Here is a 23,160-nt window from a genome sequence, read left to right as displayed (position 1 = left end):
GTTTAAATAATACATGAATAATTTTTAATAATAATCACTAATTCCTAAAGAACTAAACTATATGGGTATACAACATAGAGGGACAAGTTGCTCATTATAGGCAACTTACAACAATCAAATCTAGGTGCTCTAGAAGTAACAATTATGCCAAAAAATAAATGTAATCCGATTACATGAGTTCTCCATCAACAAATCAAATGTAAAATTGTTGAATTATGCTATTATCTATTATTTTAAATTTATTGGGCATAAAGTAACAACAAAACCTAATCTCATATACAAAGCTACATCATTGTATCTTCTTATATAGAATACTTTAACTGCAGAACAAATAATTCGAATGGAAAACGATCAATAAACGAAAGTAATAGAACGAAGTAGTATGATGACATAGGCTGCATATAGAGTACTTAAGCATAGCCTACTTGTGGTAGTGCACTGCGACCTAAAAAACCTATTGTGCCACTAAGTCGAATTAGAATGTTTCTCCAAGTCCGATATCTTTGATGAAAGACAGTATAGAGCCTATCTTTCCTTATCTTGAATTTCTTATGATCCATGAAACACCCTCCTAGGTGTTTCTTCCGCTTGTGCATCAGTGCCGGGCACTCCCAAAGCATATGGTATGCAGTTTCTCTCTCTTTTCTACAGTATCTGCAGTCTTAGCTGAATTGAATTCTTAATTTCGTTAGGTGAATCGGTCAATAATCCCGTGATGACTTGTGTTTAAACAGTTCTCTAAATTAATCTCATCTAGATCTAGATCATTCTAGACACTGTCTTTCCATCGTTCTCTTGGCCTTTCTCTTCTTCTGTTGCTTCAATTCATAATAATATTTATTGTAATCAGTGCTTTCAATTTAAGGATCAAAAAATTATGTTAATTTGGAACAGTTGAGATATACTGTTTTCTTTTAATCATCATCCTTGGCGTAAGATTCCGTGTAGGCCTCTCTAACAATAACCTTCCATTCTTCTCTGTCTATTGTTTTCTCTTTCCACTTCCCTATATTCATCTCATTTAGATCATTCTGGGCACTATATTTCCATCGTTTTCTTGACCTTCCTCTTCTTCTGTTGCTTCTGACATCATTCTCGAATATGTTTTCTTCAAATAACTCATAATAATATTTATTGTGATAAATGCCATCAGTGTTTTCAATTTAAGGATCAAAAAATTATGTTAATTTAGAACAGTTGACAATTTTAGAGAACATCTTAAAAGAGATTGTTTCGAAATTGTTAAGATATAATATTTTAATTTTAAATACCCTATTTAAAAGTTTTCTGAGCCACGCACATTATTATATATATAAATATAGATTCGGAAAATATTTTATTGGGATTGTTGCTTGATGATTTAACATATTGTAGGCTAACAACTTTCCTATTATATTAAGAAATAAATAAGTTGATCGTGCCAGAAACTCTAATAAAGTTTTTTCAAAATATGTTGTAAACACATTTGTTTCATTCAATTATTGTTTTATAATAAAACAATAAAGTCACCGTCTAGCTAAGAAGCCGTAACATGAATAGCAAGTTGCAATCATATTCGCTACGCCAAAATAAAAACAAAAAATCAATTTAAACCATCTGAATTTTTGGCGCAGAAAGTCGTTGCAACAATGCTAACGTAAGCCAACTGTACATTAGAGTAGCCTCATATATAAACAAGTGGCAAATGATCAACTAAAATTAGTAGACGTACACTATTTCACCAAAACGGTTAACAAATTAATTTACGCAAATCCAAAATGTGCGCTTTGAAGAAAAACGTGACAACTGTAGCGGTTTTAGTCGTAGTAAATAGTTTCCTTATTTTCACTTCAACGACCTATGCCAGTCATATCGGCTCAGGTTCATATGGTGCTGGACTGTTAGGCAATTATGCAGGACATTTGAGTGGTGGCGAGGCAATAAGTGAACTACAACACAGTCAAATCGAGACTGAAGGACATGATTTTAGCGAAGGTGCAGCCACAAGCCTTGACAATCATTATGAATCTCTTGGCTCGGTTGGAGATCATTTGCAAGAACAACATTTTCCTTCTGATTATCATGGTGACGAATCTTCCGCACCTACTGAACACCACTTTGATTATGCGTCACATTCATCAGAGCATGTAGGCGATCATTACGAGAATTCATATCACGGTGATTTTCATAGTGAACCAGTCCGTGGCATTGATCACGGTAAAGGTGCTTTCAGCTACAGTACTACTTATGAGTCTAAGGAACCTTAAACAGTCATGTGCTTTTGATCTTCAACACACTATGCAGTATTAACTTTATAAAATAAGCGGTTTGTTGCAGTGATGGATTAATTATTAAAAATAATATAAGGTGTATTTCTGTGGTTGCCTATATACATACTATTATAATGAATTTCATTATATATGATCATTTAAGACGTAAGTGCACAACTAAATTTAAATAATGAAAACAATAATAAAAAATTTTGCGAGTTGTTTAATATATAAAAAAGATAATAGATACTTTATTTCGTAAACAAAAATATGTAAAATAAACAGAAAAAAAATATATATAACGTGTTTTTTTTAAGTAAGATTACTACATATGTTATCCTTGAAGATCAAATATCAACTTTAGATTCAAGGAAGTATCATATTAATCATGCGAATTTGATTACTAAGTTTATTGTAAGAACTCTAACTTCTAAAAATTGTTTTTTCTGGTTAATTTTTATACAGATTATTGTTCCACATATAATTGCTCGAGCGCTCGGAAATTCACACCGATTCACACCAGAAACTAAACTATAGTACCAATAAGTTCGCTATGCTCGAATTAGAGACTACTGACCACCTTTTTATTTTTCCTTTAGCAATGAAAGGTAGTGTTGAAAAATTTGTTATAATTACAATGAAATAATATAATTGAAGATTTTAGAAGTTTTAGTATTTCAAAAACCCATAAGTGTTCTATTGAAATTTTTAAAATATTTTAATACTTTCTTTAGTGTTTTTTTTTCAATTAAACTGCTAATTTAATAATACTTTATGAAGGTAAATGTCTACTTCAATCAATAACGACAAATGAATAATAATTGTTAAAAATTTTTTAAAAATATTAAAACTTTAGTATAGACTAAACCAGATTTCCGCAATACCTTACGTACTACGGTCCGAAAAACTATTCAAATTATTTTAAAAGAACGATATACATATTTTAATAAAATGTTATTAATATTATTAAAATATTTTACAATAAGTAAAAGAAGTGCAATTATTGTAATAGTTTTATTTAATGTTGAAAATACTTTAAGAAAAATATCTGATTCGAAAGTGCTAATGCCTCGACCCTGCATTTAAGAAACGCTAGACTACATATCTCTGTGGCTTTATTACAAATACAATATAAATTTTCAATATGCATATGTACTAAAATTAAGAAACTTCTCTTGTAATATATTACAAAATAGAGGCACAAATGTATCTATTGTGATTATTATCTACCATATGATTTTGTATAATGTATATTCTTTAAATTTTCTATGTTCTGGAAATCTACATTATCACTCAGCTCCACAAAATCATGACCACTACTTATTTGTGTATGTAAAGGACTTTGAATTCTTGTTTGGCTATCTTTTGAAAAAATGCTACCCACATTTCCTATATTCACCGTAGAATCAGGTATAACACGTAAAGGTTTATAGTTTTGTAATCCCTTGTCTGTATCTAACCATATTTCATAACCATCGCTCAAACCTGACGGTTTCCATGCATTCTGAACAGAAGCTTCATAGTGATGAGTACCAATTTCAGCAGTTGGAGTTTTTTGTATTTCTAAAACATGCGAGGTGACAATAATGGGTGATCCCAAATCTAACAATAGTTCAAATAAAATGTTATAACAAATTAACAATATCACATTATCTCAATTTCACTGGCATTTACCACTTTCACTTTCTTTATAGCCACGTTTTTCTCTTTTCTCTAAGAGCTCTATGTGCTGTTCTTTAATAGCACTAGCACTAAGTTCTACCATTAAAACGAAGAACACTGTTATATATATCAACTGCATATTTCTTGGCAACATTTTATAAATCGTGTTTCTTCAATTACTAACGCGTTAGATATGTTGCATTTTTTGTCTTGGAGTGGCAGTTTTATAAAGAATTTCTAGTCTTTAATTGAGTAAGATAGTTACTTTGTAATTCTTTAAACGGATGTGAGTGGTTGCGCTTGGTAGCATTTGGGACATTGGAATAAAAATAATTATTTTTAATTTAGTTAAAGTTTTAATACTGAAGGTGAGCAATTGCTACTAAATGTATAATATGACATCGAATTTATATATTTTTTTATTTGATAACAAAAACTTTGTAATTTTATTTTAGTAAAAATAATATAAAATCTAAAAAAGCAATGACTGCACACATGTATTTTCATGTATCGTTAAAATAATCGCAATTTATTGTTGTTAAAGTTATTAAAATAAAAAACAAAAATATTACAAATAAGTTAGAATTTCAAATAAAGACTATACTATTAAATAAAATTGTTTCTCTAACTACCAAATATCCAACTGATTACATGTATATATAATTTGTTTTCCTGGTAAGTTAGTAAACAGACAAAGTGAAGATATAAGTTAAGACCAGCTTTTACGATAGTCCTAATTTTGATCATTTAGCTAAGTAGCTAAAAAATATTATTGAGTTAACAAGATAATAAGTTGTCTAATTTCTACATATTATTTACAAAATTTTATTAAAGTGGACACTCACATATTAGAACTCTTAGAATTTATGACATCCAAGTGCACTGAATATTTACAAAACTTAATAAAATGAAACAATCGAAACTACTATATTTTACACAATGTAAGCTTTAACATAATTTAACAGCCAACGTTGTTCCAACCATTTGACCAGCTGGATCCTACGTTGCTATTGTAACTAACAGCGGGTAGTGGTGGTGGACCATAGGTCTCACTCAATGAACCACCATAGCTACCTTGGTTGACATCAGAAGATTCATCGAAAATTAATTTAACTGTCTTCACAATCTGATTTTGTTGTGGTACAGGTTGGTATGATATTGGTTGTGGAGCTGGTTGTGGAATATTGATCACTGGAGTTGAAACGCGTACAACCGGCTGAGTTTGCTGTACAACTACAGGTTGTGGTACTGGTACTTGTACTGGTGGAGTATACTGTACTATTGGTTGTGGTGCTGGTACTTGAACTGGAGCAGTAGCTATGCGAACAACGGGCTGTGGCTGTTGTACAACAACAGGTTGAGGTGCTTGAACTTGAACAACGGGCTGTGGTGGTTGTTGTACTAATATTGGTTTTGGGGCTGGTACTTGAACAGGAGCAGGAATTGCTTGAACTACACGAACAACGGGCTGTGATTGTTGGACAATAACAGGTTGAGGAGCTTGAACTTGGACAACTGGTTGAGCTTGCTGTACAATAACAGGCTGTGGAGCTGGTACTTGTATTGGTTGGGCATACTGTACTATTGGTTGTGGTGCTGGTACTTGAACTGGAGCAGATATGGCAGTGGCTACACGTACTACAGGCTGTGGTTGTTCTACAACAACAGGTTGTGGTGCTGGAACTTGAACAACTGGCTGTTGTGCTTGTATTTGTATTGGAGTACTTTGTACGAAAGAACGAACTTGTGTTGGTGCAGGTAAAGCTTGTGCTGTTGCAACATAGGAGGTACTTTGAATAGGTGCAGGAGCAGAAACTTGTACTGGTGCAACTACAGGTGTCCATCCAGATGAATAGCCAGAAGAATAACTAGATGCATATCGTGGTTGTTCATTGGGTACAACAACTTTAATAATTTTTACTACTCTTTCACCACCATATCCACTTCCATATCCATAACCACCACCGTAACTGTAACCACTATTTCCATTATAAATTGTACGATATTGTGGACCTCCATAATAATATCCTTGATTGTAACCACCGCTGTATGCACCACTTCCATAACCACTATATCCACTATAACCACCATATCTAACACCATTATTATTTCCACCTTTTAAACCACCCAACAATGCTAACTTTCCACCAAAGAAAGCTTGTGTGGGTGCCGCTATTGCTATTAAAGCAACCAAGACGCAAGCAAAAATTTTCATGATGATATATGTTCACTATCTGAAAACCGATGCGTATGCTAAGATATTCAAACTCAACTGATAAATCAACTGTATGAAACGCACAAATTTATAGGTCCCAAATTACCATGAAATTATTATTTTCAAATTTTTTTCCAATCAAAAAAGCAAATAAGTCGAGAATAAGTTTGTTAAATAGTTGAAAAGAGTTTTTTAAGCTACTGTACACAAAAATCAAAGAACATATTTGCTATATTATGAGGGATGTCATGAAAATTTAAGTTATTAATACATTATTTAAATTATTTAATCAATTTACCAATTACCCACACTTTTGCTCCACATAACAATGCACAAACACTATATTTGCATTATTTCTGGTACTAGTTATGAACTTCCAATGTGAAGCTTTGTAAAGTACCGCCCTGTTTTCAACACAAACTAGCCATATTGATGTTCGATATATTATTTAATTCATAATTATAATATTAGTTATTTATTGTGTAAACAAAATGCATTTGATTTAACAACAATAATATCTGTCTGAGGTTATTCCCATTCATAGTTTGTGTATATAAAAAATTTTGCGAATAATTTTTGCAGTCTTCGCTAGAGACGCCTACAAAGGTCGCAAACCTTTACGCAACTACGACTATTTATATTATTTTCTTTTTTTTTTGTAAATATTAAACCATAGTCAATTCACACATTCTTTAAATTTGAATATTTTATAGTATTTTGTCAAAATTACTTCATAACTGATTATATACAAACATATACTATTTGGACTTGAAATAATAAATATCTACAAACAATGCAGTTCTGGCTTTATCTTTAAATATCTTTTTTATTTTACACTCCAACAATTTTTATTCACTTATTTATTTACAACATATATCTCTATGGTTTGATCTAATTGCTCTTTTTATTTAAAAAGTCTTGATCACACTTTTTTGTGTGTTTGGTTTTCTTATTTATTTTATAACCTAAAAAAATTTTTATATATACTTCTAAATACATGACAAATTTTATAAGAACTAGCAAAACATATAGTATGTTAAACTCAGAAGTATCCATTCTTAATAACCAAAGAAAACAATTTCTACTCATGTCATTAATAATGGTCTCCACAAAACTGTTATAGCTGCGAGATCTTTACTTTCAACCTAATGTTTAACATACTTCTAGGTCTCTACAACAAATTTTCGAGAGGTGACCAAAAAATATACTCAAGCATATGTGATATTACGATAAAATAATGTTTGGGTGTAAATAGTTTCAAAACCTCTTTATATTTGATTAAAATAAATCATTTTTCTATTAAAAGATACTACAAATCACTAATAGAATCAAAAACGATGGTTTTAGAAGAGTTTACAGGTAATTCACTTATAAATGGTAGGAACAGTGCCAAGCAATGCTGTGTACATTATATTTCAGAATAAGGAGATTATTTTAAAATTCTTGAAGAGGTATTTATGTTATACAGCGAACTGTTCCATTATTATAACAAAATCTCTATTCGTGAAGATCGATTTCACAAAACGCGAATTTTACTACTTAAAAAAGTACATTTAGTTAGAATCTTAAGCTTAAATTTTGATAATGGAGGATTATTCATACTAATATGAGATTATCAATTGTTACTTTTTTGCAGCCTAATAGTTTTATGTTATGGTGAGAACAAAGATCTAGCTCGATGATCATGGCCTAAAACTTGTAACTGAAAATACCGAAATAATTCTGCTCACGAAACGACACGTCTCGGTACAAGTCGAGATGACCGTATATGCAGACAGATTTTATACAAAAAGGTAATAAAATAACTAAGAATTGAACTTAAAGCACGGGCTACTGCTTCGTAGAGTAGAATAATGAAAAATGTTGGCGGCCCAATTTAGAGCAAACGAAAGTTGTTAATGTTAACAAGCCAAATGTGTCCTACTCTACGGAAGCGAAATATGGGCTGAAAGTAGAACAGATACGTAAGAAATTAGCATCCGTACAACGAACGGCAGCTCTGAGAATTGCTTCAGCATACCGTACGGTGTCTGGAGCTACCATGCTGGTCATTACTGACATATTACCTATTGATCTAGCAGCCAAAAAAAGAAAAATAAGGTGACAAATTAAGCAGCACCAAAACAAAACGTTAATTGATCTAGAAGTAAAACGACGAAGTAAATCCAATAACTGTGGCAACAAAGATGGAATACAGAAACAAAAAGAAGACTCATTTCCTTTTCATTTCAATTCCTTTCTGATCATATATATTTTTAAAATAACCTTTTCCGCTTTGGCAAAGCAATTGACCCGAAATGCATGAACAGAATGCAGACGAAGACAACGCTGAACACACCATCTTCAAATGCAACAGATGGAACACCGGAAGAACATCAATTTAAACAACTGTCGCTGAAATAAACGTCGAAGAAATCACAACGTAGATGCTACTATCTGAAGAAAACTGGACCGATTCATTACGATCATGCTCAAATGGAAAAAATATGCTCTCGAAAATGGTGAGGCCTAGATAACCAACACAGGAATCCTATCCTGAAATATTCCCGATAAAGTTCCAGGATAGAAACGGTCTGACACAAGAGGGATTATTATTATAGATTATTTTCAGTCTGTGCAAACCAGGCATACCACTATTGTGATGACATAGTGACAATGCGTTAGGCATTTTAAAATCTCCACTCCGCACAACCATAAAAAAAAACTATTATGCACCTAAGTAACAGGAAAATCTTAGTAGGTTCAAATAAACAGCTAATATTAAAAATTTTATATTAATTAACATCATTTTAAAACGCATAAGTAATGTTATTTATACTCTGTCGAAACTACCACACCTATTTTTACCTCATTAGCACCATCATAAATAAATTTTATGGAAAATTAGTTAAATTAACCTACGATTAACCTATTATCCTATTTAAGAAATAACTGAAAAATAATAAATATAATAATTTTACCATTTCTCAATTATATTAAATATTTATACAATTTTGTTATTATAATTTTATTATTATATATTAATTATAATAATTGTACAAAGTCTGGTTTTTAACATATTCTTTGTGTTCTATAGAACTCCACTCGTTTTTTCTCTCTATTTAAAAAGGAGAGGAATAAATTGTGAGAGATGATGAAATTATTTTTATTTTACAATATCTACCACGTGTTTTAACGTTCATATTACGTTCATATGTATGTAAAAAAAATGTCATTTTTATATTTTATGAGTATTTATATTTAAATGAATGCACATACTGAATCAAATAAAATAAAAATCGAAAATCGTAAAATTTAATTAAACCAAAAATAATCGGAAGTAATTTACATAATTAACACTACTATGAATTTGAACACAATTTAACAGCCAAGTTTCTCCCAAATACTACCACTTTTCCAGGGGCCAGTACCAACATTGTTCCAACCATTTGACCAGCTGGATCCTACGTTGCTATTGTAACTAACAGCGGGTTGTGGTGGTGGACCATAGGTCTCACTCAATGAACCACCATAGCTACCTTGGTTGACATCAGAAGATTCATCGAAAATTAATTTAACTGTCTTCACAATCTGATTTTGTTGTGGTACAGGTTGATATGATATGGGTTGTGGAGCTGGTTGTGGCACATTGACAACTGGAGTTGAAACGCGTACAACTGGCTGAGTTTGCTGTACAACTACAGGTTGTGGTGCTGGTACTTGTACTGGTGGAGTATACTGTACTATTGGTTGTGGTGCTGGTACTTGAACTGGAGCAGGAATTGCAGTAGCTATGCGAACAACGGGCTGTGGCTGTTGTACAACAACAGGTCGAGGTGCTTGAACTTGAACAACGGGCTGTGGTTGCTGTTGTACAACAACAGGTTGAGGTGCTGGAACTTGAACAACGGGCTGTGGTTGTTGTTGCACAACAACTGGTTGTGGTTGTTGTTGTACAACAACTTGCTGCGGTTGTTGTTGTTGTACAATAACAGGCTGTGGTGCTTGTACCTGAATTGGAGTACTTTGTACGAAAGAACGAACTTGTGTTGGTGCAGGTAAAGCTTGTGGTGTTGCAACATAGGAAGTAGTTTGAATAGGTGCAGGAGCAGAAACTTGTACTGGTGCAGCTACGGGTGTCCACCCAGATGAATAGCCAGAAGAATAACTAGATGCATAGCCAGATGCGGGACCAGATGCGTATTGTGGTTGTTCATTAGGTACAACAACTTTAATAATTTTTACTACTCTTTCGCCACCATATCCACTTCCATATCCATAACTACCACCGTAACCATAACCACTATTTCCATTATAAATTGTACGATATTGTGGACCTCCATAATAATATCCTTGATTGTAACCACCACTATATGCACCACTTCCATAGCCACCGTATCCGCCATAACCACCATATCTGCCGCCATTATTGTTTCCACCTGTTAAACCACCCAACAATGCTAACTTTGCACCAAGAAAAGCTTGCGTGGGTGCCGCTATTGCTATTAAAGCAACCAAGACGCAAACAAAAATTTTCATGATGATGTATGTTGACTATCTGAAAACCGATGCGTATGCTAAGATATTCAAACTCAACTGATAAATCAACTGTATGAAACGCACAAATTTATAGGCCACAAATTACTGTGAAGTATATATTTATTTTTCAAATTTTTTCCAATCAAATAAGTAAATAAGTCTAGAATAGGTTTCGCATAGCTGCAAAGAGTTTCTTAAGCTGCTGTACTCAAAAATCAAGAAACATAGTTTCTATATTATGAGAGATGCTATGAACATTCAAATCAATAATACATTATATTATTTGTTTAATCAATAAATGCTTTGCAAATAACTCACGCTTTTGCTCCGAGCAACAATGGACAAGCAGAGATTTTTGGCATCTTTTTTCTATAAGCTACCAACGAGAAGCTATGTACACTACCGCCCTGATCTCAAGTCAAACTAGCCATATCGATATTCACTTAGTTATTTATTGTATGAATAAAATATATTTGCTTTTACAACAACAACAACAGCAATCTGAGGTTATTCCCATCCACAGATTGTGCTAATAAAATATGATTGCGAACAATTTTGGCAGCGTTCAGTAGAGACGCCCAAAAAAGGGCGCAAATCTTTACATAACTACAAATACACATGTGCATTGTTAAGATACTTCGTGTATATAAGCACGTTTGAAGTCTTATTTTATAAGTATATAGAGAAATAGAATATATATAATAATCAAAGATATTACACACATAAATTTCATAGAACTTGGCTTAATTTAGCACATAATAATATATATATATATATACATATATATACACTTATATATAAATTTTTTTTTATAAATATTAAATCATAGGCAATTCACACATTTTTTAAATTTTAATATTTTGTAGTATTTTGTCCAAATTACTTCATATTTGTCTACTTAACCAATGGTTCATTTATAATGCTTCTCACATTTTGGGAATCGATCATATACAAATTTTTGGTATTTGTACTTGAGATAATAAACATCTTCAAACAATGCAATATTGGGTTTGGTTCCAATTTGAAGATTTTTTAGCATCTACACTCGAAAAATTGTTATTCATATATTTATTCACATGGTAGCTAACTAATTGACAGTGTAAACATGAGCACGAATCCGCGGACACTGGCATTATTATTTTTGGTATTTACGAATCTACTTAGATTTTCGGTAATAAAATACCATATCTAGCAAAGCGGTCCACTCTCATTTTCATTGAGCTTGAAAGTTGTCTCATGCCAATAATATTGAAGGTCAAGATTTTTAGATATTTGACGCAAAAGTGCATTTTCTCAGAAATTATAAAATTTGTGCTCAAATTTCCTACCGATTGTATAGATAATAAGGTGTAACATTTTCAAATCAATTTGAAATAAATTTAAAGTCGACTATACCGGCTGTAATCTATACACTACGCCCAATAGTTCAAACAATATATAATAATAAAAAAAATTGTATTTGCTAACTTCGCACGTGTGGATCATAAAATAAATTAAACCTTCAATATGCGATTAATCGGTAAGATATTCAAACAAACACGGTTGCTTAATGCTTATGTCTATAGAACAAAAGTGATATATCCTTATGATTAAAAATAAAAAATAATTTATTTAATTGCAGTTATACAATTTAAAGATACAAATTTAGTTGATTAACTTATACCTTAAACTTATTTTTTAAGTTTACTTTTAGCACACTTATATCATAAATCCTTTTAGGATAACCCTTCCGAATTTGACTACGGACTATAGCATTCTCGAAGTACTGCGGTTTCACGTCAACTACTTAGCATTTTGATTTGCTCTTTTTTTTCTTGCTAAAAATAAATTAATTATTAATTTTAAATTTATTAATTTAATAAACATTAATTGTACAAAAAACTGGTAACGTCATCTGATACTCCTACTATATATAGCTTATTTCCATATATAAATTTCCAACTTTAAAATCCGATATCTGAAAAACTCGGCTATAATCTTATAAAGCATAGTGGAAAATATTGTTCAGAATGCCGAACTTATTTAAATCCGTTGTCAAGTAAGTGTCACCAAAAAATCGGAAACGTGTCACAAATTGTTTTAAGAAATGAAATATTTTGGGGTAACTGAAAAATGTATTACTTTTCTTTTAGTTCCAATATTGTATTCTAATTATTTAAATATGTAGTATTGCCCAAGTTTCCCTAAATTCTTTGATTGGTATTGGGGGGTTTTGGGTTAGGCTAAGACCCCAATGCACTGCGACCAGTTTGTTCTATTGTGCACCAAATTCTTGGATTACTTTGAATATATTTAAAAATGGTATGAAAAATTAATTACTTTTCTTTTAGTTCCAATATTGTCTTCTATGTATTTAAATAAATAATATTGCCCAAGTCTAACTAAATTCTTTGATTACTTTGAATATACTTAATACAAATTTAAGAGGTATGTAGTATTATTAGCACATGATAACTTTTAAAAATTAGATGTATGTAGTATTATTAGCACATGATAACTTTTATATGTGTTCTAAATACAAATATGAATGTATCTGATTATAAAAAGTATTCAGAATTCAATATATTCTACAAAAGTTATTAACGTAGAATATTTATATAATTTAAAAATATTAAGTAATTATAATTCTCATTTACTTTTAATAATATTATCAATATTTTTTATTCTTTCTCTGCAAACATACGTCAAAATGTATTCTTAATTTCATATAATAATTATAGTTTATAACAAACTGATAACATATAACATATATTTGCCAAAAAAAAAATTTATGTGGCAAAAATTCTCTAATTATTAGTTAAAATTCTTTAATTAATATCTTAAACAAATAAATTTTTCTAAACCACTACTTCCCAACCTAGGACCACTATAATATTGATATATTTACATTTATTAAGGACCACAAAGTTAAATAATAATAAATTTTATAACTATTTTAATATATTTTATGCATCTTTGATATAATGTATAATTAATTCTATAAATACATAGTTATATTATATAGGTTATAAAATAACTGCACTATTAATTGGAAATTTTTTGTATTTATTTTCTAATAAGTGAAGTTTCAGTGGACAATACACATGCTTTATATCCATACCTGTTCAATTTGATTTACGGACTATATAACTATCCTGCGAACCTCCGATTGGGAACCACTGGTCTAAACGGTCTATTTGTTATAATTATATTGAATTTTGAACTAAAATGAAATGTTACAAAGTTCTTAATACGTATCTATAATGGCAATTAAAGAAAGTATACCTGAAAAAACTAGGTAGGAATAATACTTCATATGTGTATCACTAAAAAAAATTAACAAAAATTAATTAAATATATGGTAGTCAGTAAGTTACATTAATATTCATACTTCATTCACCTATAAACATACAAAGCCCCCGTGAACACCCTCATTTGATATAGCTTAATTTGTTTACTAATAAAAAAAAACATATATACAGACATCTCCACATAGGCAGACAAATATCTCTATAAAAAGTCGTCTTGGACACAAATTAAGAATGTATAAATTTTATATAGTCTGCCATTTGTCTGTCAAAACGTTTCAAACATCGTAACTAACTTAATGTTCCTCTTATTCATGACGCTATAACTGAAGGGTATTATAATTTGAAGCAATTTATGCATTAATTTTTTGTAATGTATATGTTAATATCTGATATGATATTTGTAAAGCAAAGAAAATATATAAAGTAAATTAGTAATAGCTTGTAAGAAATTACCAAATTGACATTTCGTTTAAATAATTTTTATTAATAGAAACCGAACAAATAACTCAAATATTGCAGTTAAATTATGCAATTTTTTCAAATTTGTAATTCTTGAAGAATTTACTTCAAATCTCAGTTAAGCAACATTCAATTTAAGTACGATTAACTAAAAAGCACGGAATGAACATTAACCACAGGTCTGGTTTTAGTATATACTTACATTCGTTTAGAGTAAGTAAATGGTGTGGAATATATAAAAAAAATAGTGTTCTAATTTTGCTATAATATTTGAAGAATTCATAGCTATTATTGTTAAAAATATAAGCATACAAACTATTTATCCGATGAAAAATATTGTGTGAATTTTAAGAATATCTATATAAAAATAGCACTAATCTAACTAAATATTTATTCAATAATGTCTTGCCAAAATTAGCAAAAATTATGGTAAAACATTTTAGAGTTCATGAGTAAATGATACAGAGCGGCATTAGTTTATCAGTTTAAACACGGATGTAAAAACAAAGGCATATATAACATAAAAAAAACAAAATTATTATTACTGCTTACTGGTTTTTCTGTTGTGACCCACTCTATAATCATAATGGACCGTTTGGGCTGCACTAATCCAAATTTTTGAAAATATCACTTAAAACTAACAGTATATACTGTAGTTTTAATCAATTTTTGAAAAAAATTTAGCAGTTACAAACTATCTGTACTTTTGTTTAGAAGAAGATCGATAAACAAAAGGTACCTAACATTACAATATAGCGTAAAGAAAACAGGTATGTTCTGATGTGTCTACTTTATAGCGTGTAGATAGATTGAACTGGTTGGAATAAAAATGCCATACTTTAAACTCTGGGTCATTTATTTATTATAAAACCATGTTTCATCAGGAACATAGAATCGCCAGGTATTTCTGTTTAATGCCAAATATCTTAATACGTTAAATAATTTGTTAGTTTCATGGCGGCTGATTCTTCTCCAGGTGGTACGAAGCCTGCCAGGTCTTCCATTGCCTTTAGAGTTCCATTGTAGGGTAGCATGACAGATCTCTCAGTAGGGTTTTCTTAATCTGTGCCCAAGCCAGTTGTATTTTCGTCGTTTTATTTACCCGTTGATGTTTTCTTGGTTTGTGAGTTACCAGATTCTCAATATATTTCCCAGACAGCTGTTGGTAAAAGGCTGCAGCATGTGGGTGGTTTCAGTGCTCTCCAGCCATGTTCCAGAGCTATAAAACAGAATTGATTTGACACATGCGTTATATACATTGATCCTAATCTTCGGAGATAGTTCGGTTAAGCTCCACATGTTACGGAGACTTGCAAATGCAGATGCAAATGTCTTGTTAATTCTGCTTCGTACGTTAATAGCTGCACCTCCCGTTTTATTTATTATGCCTTTTATGTAGCAGAAATTTTCAACGGTTTCACACACACAATGTTGGGTCGTTTACTTATTAATATATTTTATATTTTTTTGTGAAAATGAAAATGAAAACCATCACATATTATCACATAATATAAATTAAATATGCATGAAATAGCATAAAGCTGAATAACTAAAAATTTTTTTATACTTTAAGTATATTGTTATAAAAATTATATTGTAGTTCTATTAACTTTGTAATTCCTTAAGAGATTTCTTCAGCAAAAGTTGCGATACTCAACATATAAAGCTTTTGTTAAGAGTCAAAAACACGCAAACAACTGCCCACATTAAGATTAAATTGCAAATACTCAGATATGATAAATGTTCTTTGATAATTAATAATAATTAATACATAAAAAATAAACAAAAGGAGTTCAAAACAGAATTTTTTTTATTTATTTTCTGAGAAACATAATATTCCAATTAAATTATTAATATAAAATAATAAAATTTAATATTGATTTCATTATAAACTATCACAATGAATACGAAAACAACAAATTTAATTATTAACACCAGCTGCCACCACCTAATCCATAACCTCCTGATATACTTCCACCAATTCCTCCATATCCTAAGCCATATCCTCCACCATAACCATAACCGGAACCATAGGTAGCAGGAATACTTGAAACAGATGTCACCACTGGTGTCACAACAGCAGATGTCGATACAGCTGGTACAGCAGCAACCGGAGCATAACCACCTCCATATCCTCCGCCATATCCGTAACCACCACCATAACCACCACCATAACTACCACCATAACCTCCACCATAACCGCCTCCTGGTAAAACTGAAACCTTTATTACTTTAACGACACTATCTCCCCCATATCCTCCACCATAGCCTCCATATCCACCATAACCACCATATCCTCCATATCCACCGCCATAACCACCGCCATAGCCGCCACCATAACCGCCACCATATCCACTACCATATCCACTACCATAACCACCACTGCTTCCTAATAGTAATCCAAGTTTACCAAATGTTGCATGGCTTGGTACCACCACAGCGATTAAAGCAAGCGCACAAATTAATAACTTCATCTCAAATCCTTTTTATTTAAAAAATAAAAAATTAAGTGTAACAGTTTTTTTTTTGTTTTGATTCGTATGTTCGACTTTTTTGAAGTCGTCAACTTGACTGTTGATTTCATGAGAAATGCTATTAATTTATATGCCCAGAGCAACTCCAAAAACAATGCATGTTTATTGTTCTTTTATGACACAACTCACACATCTAAAACAATATAGAAATTAATGTTTGACGACTTGCGGGCTAAGCTCCATTGGTTCGAGTTTAGCTAGGTATGCAAATAAAAACGGCAAAACCCATATTAAAGATAGCCAAAGAATTGGTTTGGCGGTGATTATAGTCAAATTTAAAAAGAATTAACACTTTTGCTTTTGCTTTGTAAATACTGAAATTATACATTACAAGTTAAATTCAATTAGAACTTCTAATGGTATCTATAAGTGCAAGTTTCTCTTCTCTGTACACTTACGAAATCTGAAATAGAATTCTGGCTTTTTAAAAAAATAAACAAACTTTCAAAAAAATTCCCGCCATAATTAACAGAGACCAAAGTAAACAAAAAATGTTAGCTAAACATTGTATTAAAAATATATAAGTAATATAGTCTGTTTATTTGTCGTTTTCACGTAGTTCATTTTTGCAATTCGCGGTTTCCGGAAATGAAAATTTGCTGATATAGGCTTTACAGTATTTTTTTTTTAGTCATTCTAGAAATCAATCCTTGTAATCTTTAATCGATTAAATTTTCGAGCAATTCAATTTATTTATATATATTTTAGATCCCAATTTTACTGTTTTATGTAAGCCTTTAGATCAATTTCATATTTATTTAAAACAAAACACGTTAATTTTATTTAATTATAAATTTAAAATAGGCGGGACACGAATTCGATTCCTGGTCTCAAAAAAATTTTTGGGAATAATTAAATAGAAAAATTATTTCCAAGACCACTAATGATGGGTATTAGGCCATACTCAAAACAGCTGTATGGTCAACCAAAAATTCAAATAATTAAAATAACATAAAATTAATTTTCGTTGTTGTTGTTCACTACTGTTTGAAAAAATGGAATATATATTTATAATTTATTACCCAATATTTCGACCAGCTTCGATGTTCATCTTCAGGAACCAATTACAACAATTTTTATATATATAAAAATACCAGTGAACTAATACTAATTAGTTATATGGCAAATAAAAATAATCGTACGTACATTTAATTGATCTAATAGCGCACAAATAAAATAAAACTAAGTTAATTTGATAATTAAAATAAATTATTTTAATTTTCGTATTCTTTTCAAGAAGAGAATTGAATTTTTTGAAATGAAATTAATTAAAGTACAATTTCAAGTATTCGTGACTTAAATAAGCGTTTTGAGATATCTTAACAACATCTAAATAATAACATCAAATATTGAAAATGATTTAAATAAAATCAAATTTGTTAAAAGCTAAATTAGATACTGTAATGTGTACTAACAAGTTAAATTAAGCATTTTTTTTAATTTTATTTTTTTTTGTGTATAATAAAAAATTAAAATTAATTAATTAATTAATTAATTAACTTATAAATACATAGTACATTCATTTTTCAGCGAAATTTATATTTTCTTACATACAGTATATTTCTATTACGCATACATACATACATACAATACAACAATAATAAAACCAGCAACAGAAAAAAAGGCAAATAATGGAAAAGTGCTGTTAAAATTATTAAAAAAAATTAAAAAATATTTTCTGTTAAAGACCTTCCACAAAACATTCTTCCTACATTTCAGTCTTTACGCTTACTACTGATGAACAAAAAAATAATGCAAAAATCACCACTCAATTCTAAACGATCCTTTACTAGTGGCTAGTGGTATTTGTGTAGAAATAGATTCTTTATTTTTAATTAAATAAACGCATAATCCTCAGTAGAACCCAGAATTTTATCTAATATAGAATTTTATATAATATAACATAAATTTACCTTATGAACCCGAAAAAATCCCCATCTCAATCAATCAATCTGAATAATAATAATTGAAGTGTATTTAATTTTAAATAAATTATATTATAATATTATATATAAATAATAATGATAATATTATATGAATAATATTAATAATTTATATATATATAAATTATAATTATATTATATTAAATTATATACTACATAAATAAAGGACACCAGTAAAATATACAAACTTGAACTCTGGTCCTCTTCATTACAAATAATCGTAGCTGCACTATATATGATCTTGAGAAATAAGAGGCAATGCTTAAGAAATGTGGCGTATTATTTTTTAATGTTTTTGTATACTTATTTCATGGTTTACATATTTTTATGTCATTAAAATTTAAACAATTCTATCAAAAGTAATCCAACAAGATTCTTCAATAACGAAGAAAAGATTCGGATTACAACTATAAACGATTATAAATCCAAAATTGATATCATAAGGATTAGACAATACCATACGATTGAAAATTATAGATCATATAAATCACATGTTGAAGCATTAAATTATACTTAAAGATAAACAGAACGATCGAAAATGCTATCTGAAGTGAATTAAAAAGCATTTAACTTATTCGATACTATAACACTTTTTTCGTTAACCGGTTCCTTCACCTACATAACTGCTATCTACGCCACTGATTAGTTAACATTTAGTATAAATCAAAAGTAATTGTTTGTTGTGTATATTATATTAGTTTGTCTATTTTTATATAACTAACTAACTAGATAATACTTAAGAAATGATAGTAGTTACTCTTACTTTTTAAATAAGTTTAAAAAAAAATGAAAATAAATAAATATTAATATTTACAATCTTATTTAACAACATATTTTAACTTATATTAAAATATAACAAACAATATGGACACAAAATTCTATTTCCTTATTATGGAAAAAATTCTCTAAGGTTTTATATATTACTCTTAATCACTACTACTTAGAAGGTAGAAGCAGAGATTACTAATGCTTTAAAACAAATATAATATGTTTGAATTTAAATGGTACAAAAGGAAGAACAGATTCTATCACACTGATAAAAAAATAAATATATAAATGATTATAAATTATATTTAAATGATATATAAAACAATTGGGTTGATTTACTTAAGTTTTATAATGTGAAGAGCCAAACTCCCAGATCAGGAGGCAAGCTGATAATTTTCACTATATAGTGAAATATATAATATAGTTAAAATAGTTAAAAATACAATTAAATTAAAGATATCCGACAACAACTCTATATCAGCTATAGCATCAAAATTAGAGTCATCAATTAGTTTCATTAACACATATGACAAAATAAAGTAAGTCATTTTTGAATAGTGAATAGTAATATAAATAATACATATAGTTAAATTTATTAAAAGTCAAACAAATAAACTATTTCAAAAAAAAATTAATTGAGAATACAATTTTTGTAATTTATTATTTTAAAAAGGTAGCAAAATAACTTAATTATATCTTAATTAAAACTATTTCTGTAAAAGTGCTAACTATGTAAATTAATATATGACATAAAATATATTTTCTACAAGCATTTGTACTGAAATTTGAAAAAACAACAATTTACAATGATATAGTTAATATAAATCACAACTGTAGTTTATACGTTAATTATAAACAATAACACAATAGGTTAGTTAGGTTAGTGGTTAGTGGCTAGGTTAGTGTGCTAACATGTGAGTCTATTATTCAAATTTAACTTGATTCAATTCCTGACACTTCTAATCCAGATTTTATAATAGTAATAGGCCAGGACTGTCTAGACTGGATGCGATCGCGGGCCAATAACAATCACTATATAGATTGGAGAGCCGCAGAAACAAATATTTACGTTCATAGTTGTTTTGGAGAAAAATAAAAACACGGTTATGATGTTAAATTTAGTGTTATTAATTTAAATTTATTGATTTGGTATACAATAAAAATAAAACAATGTAGTTTTACTAGTACAAAAAAAAAATATCTGTAATTGTGGTAGATTAAAAAATGTCGCGGGTCGCACAAATAGCCTTTGGACAGCCCTGATGAAGACAATTAAACATTTAGAAATGAACAGCTTTGAAATAAAAAAAAGACAACTACAAAAATAATTCGTTGAACTTGTGTTTCAAAATAATGCTATAGTTTATAAGCTCGTTCTAATTAAGAAAGCTTAGCAAGTATTTTGGTTAGTATCACTTAAAAATAAAGTCACAAAAAACTTAGAACTTGAGTTACTTGTGGAAAAACACTATTAGTCATCGTTTCTTGACAGGCACGAGTTATAAGCCTGACACTTACAGTCCAACGAATTATATTCAGACTATAAAATAATAAAATAAAAATTAAAATACATGTTCCCTTAAGTCACTAATAATGGGTACTTGGCAATACTCGAAACATCGTTGTATGGTCAGCCTAATTTCAATAAATTAGTCAAATGTTTGTTATTGTTTTTTCATTACTGTTAGAACTCTTTTAGTTTTCTTTTCGTGTCACATTCGCCAAAAAAAAAAAAAATCAACCTTATAAACCATCAAATATTTTTAAAGACCATTGATGATGGATACTTGGCAGTATCCACAACAGCTGTGTGATCAACCCATGAATTTATTTGATTAAAATTTAAAAAAAACTTTTGGATTTTAAAATTCTTTCACTATTACTCACTTTTCTATGTACGTATGTATGTATATAGATATATACATTACTATGTATATTGTATTATCCTACTATTTACTCTTGATGAAACGCTAAACCACATAAGTTTAATAAAATGCTTCTGTTGTTCATTTTGTTTTATTAAATCAAATGATATATTGTATTATTATTGTTAGGGCATGTGGCACTGCGGCCGTCAAGTCTATTGTGCCCCCTTCTTGGCTTAGAGTAGTTCTTTAAGCACTGTTGTGTCAATAAAAAGTAGTATAGAACCTACTTTATAGAGTTTTATTGCCTCTTCCGTAAGAATATACATTCCTTGGAGCCTATTTCGTATGTGCATTACCGCAGGGCAATGATATATTTAACAATAATAATAATAAATTATATTGAGATCTCTTAAATCTCAATAATTTGTTACGAATTTTAATAATATTAATTATTAATTTTTTATTTTATTCAATAAATATTAAAAAACTAAAAAGACTAAACTAAATTGATTTTTTTAACAGGAATGTTATATTTAAAGATGCTACAAATATCAGATACTGAGAAAATAATCTAACACATACTGTTTATATAATAAGAATAGAATATTTCATCATTCTTCGTTTTAGTAACTGACTAAATTATATTTCTCAATAACAAAAACCAACCTAATTAAGTCCTTTGATGTGAGACTGACATATTAGTACTTTTACTTACAAAATTATTGAAGAGAAATAATCAAACAAATAGATTATTTAACATACCCCTCGTCTGGTTGATTTAGAACATTAATCTGCAATACTTAATTCAGCTTTTTCTTATTGTTTTTTTTTTCTAATTCTAAATTTAGCTAATTGTTTGAAAAACTTTATTTCCTTAACATCAATTTTATCTTATTATTATTATTTTGTTATTATTATTGCAACTAATATATTTCAAAAATCGAAGACATCTGCCGGCAGTAAGTTCTATTCCCTTATCTATATTTAAAATCAATAAATAACTATTTAAAATCAATAAATTTAGCTAATTGTTTGAAAAACTTTATTTCCTTAACATCAATTTTTTCTTATTATTATTATTTTGTTGTTATTATTATTGCAACTAATATATTTCAAGAATTGAAGACATCTGCCGGCAATAAGTTCTATTCCCTTATCTATATTTAAAATCAATGAATAACACACCATATAACAATTATTGCAACGAATTTTGGTAATCAGATATATAAAACAAATTATTTTATATAATACCATAACACAATTATATTTAATTCAATAATTTTAAAAACAATTTTTTTTCCAGATAATTTATTTTTGAATTCTTACTTTAAAAAATCTACTAACTATATTAATGAAAAATTTGAACAACAATTTGATTTAATGTGCTAAATAAGCATATATACAGTTTTTAAAAAGAATTTCATTGATTTAAACTATATTTTAGTTGGATGTTTGGGTTACAGATATAGAACTACAACAAATAATAATTTTGGTTTCTTTAAAATAAATTACTTTAATTGACATTTGTGAAATATTAATTTAAATTTTAATTTCAATTCAATTCGATTTAATTTAATTTCAATTCGATATATTGGTTTGATTCTTAAAACTAAATAAATAAATGTATATATATAAAACTAAATATTTAACATTA

At 29.2% G+C, this 23,160-nt stretch overlaps 2 protein-coding genes across 2 annotated transcripts; both read right to left on the bottom strand.

The window, feature by feature from the left end:
* Positions 1–4,869: 4,869 nt before the first annotated feature.
* On the bottom strand, positions 4,870–6,126 carry LOC119667012 (pollen-specific leucine-rich repeat extensin-like protein 4). The gene has a single exon (XM_038076291.1). The coding sequence runs from the start codon at positions 6,124–6,126 to the stop codon at positions 4,870–4,872; it is 1,257 nt and encodes a 418-aa protein (XP_037932219.1).
* A 3,284-nt stretch (positions 6,127–9,410) lies between these two features.
* Positions 9,411–16,942, bottom strand: LOC119667011 (AT-rich interactive domain-containing protein 1A-like). Its single transcript, XM_038076290.1, has 3 exons — positions 16,327–16,942; positions 14,946–14,998; positions 9,411–10,659 (listed from the first exon to the last, which is right to left on the bottom strand). The coding sequence occupies exons 1-3, from the start codon at positions 16,865–16,867 to the stop codon at positions 9,487–9,489; spliced, it is 1,767 nt and encodes a 588-aa protein (XP_037932218.1). The 5' UTR covers positions 16,868–16,942; the 3' UTR covers positions 9,411–9,486.
* Positions 16,943–23,160: the final 6,218 nt, after the last annotated feature.

Source organism: Teleopsis dalmanni, chromosome 1, assembly GCF_002237135.1.
Source record: "Teleopsis dalmanni isolate 2A chromosome 1, ASM223713v2, whole genome shotgun sequence".
NCBI lineage: Eukaryota > Metazoa > Arthropoda > Insecta > Diptera > Diopsidae > Teleopsis > Teleopsis dalmanni.
Note: the sequence above shows the minus strand (reverse complement) of the source record. Positions and strands in the feature narration are given on the sequence as shown.

Excerpts from the sequence above, each read along its gene's own strand:
- LOC119667012 (XM_038076291.1), bottom strand. The coding sequence starts at position 6,126 with ATGAAAATTTTTGCTTGCGTCTTGGTTGCTTTAATAGCAATAGCGGCA.
- LOC119667011 (XM_038076290.1), bottom strand. The coding sequence starts at position 16,867 with ATGAAGTTATTAATTTGTGCGCTTGCTTTAATCGCTGTGGTGGTACCA. Across the intron at positions 14,999-16,326 it reads ATTAGGTGGTGGCAGCTGGT|TGCAGCCCAAACGGTCCATT; the intron begins GTTAATAATTAA and ends AATTTGGATTAG. Across the intron at positions 10,660-14,945 it reads GGGTCACAACAGAAAAACCA|TCAACATACATCATCATGAA; the intron begins GTAAGCAGTAAT and ends GTTTTCAGATAG.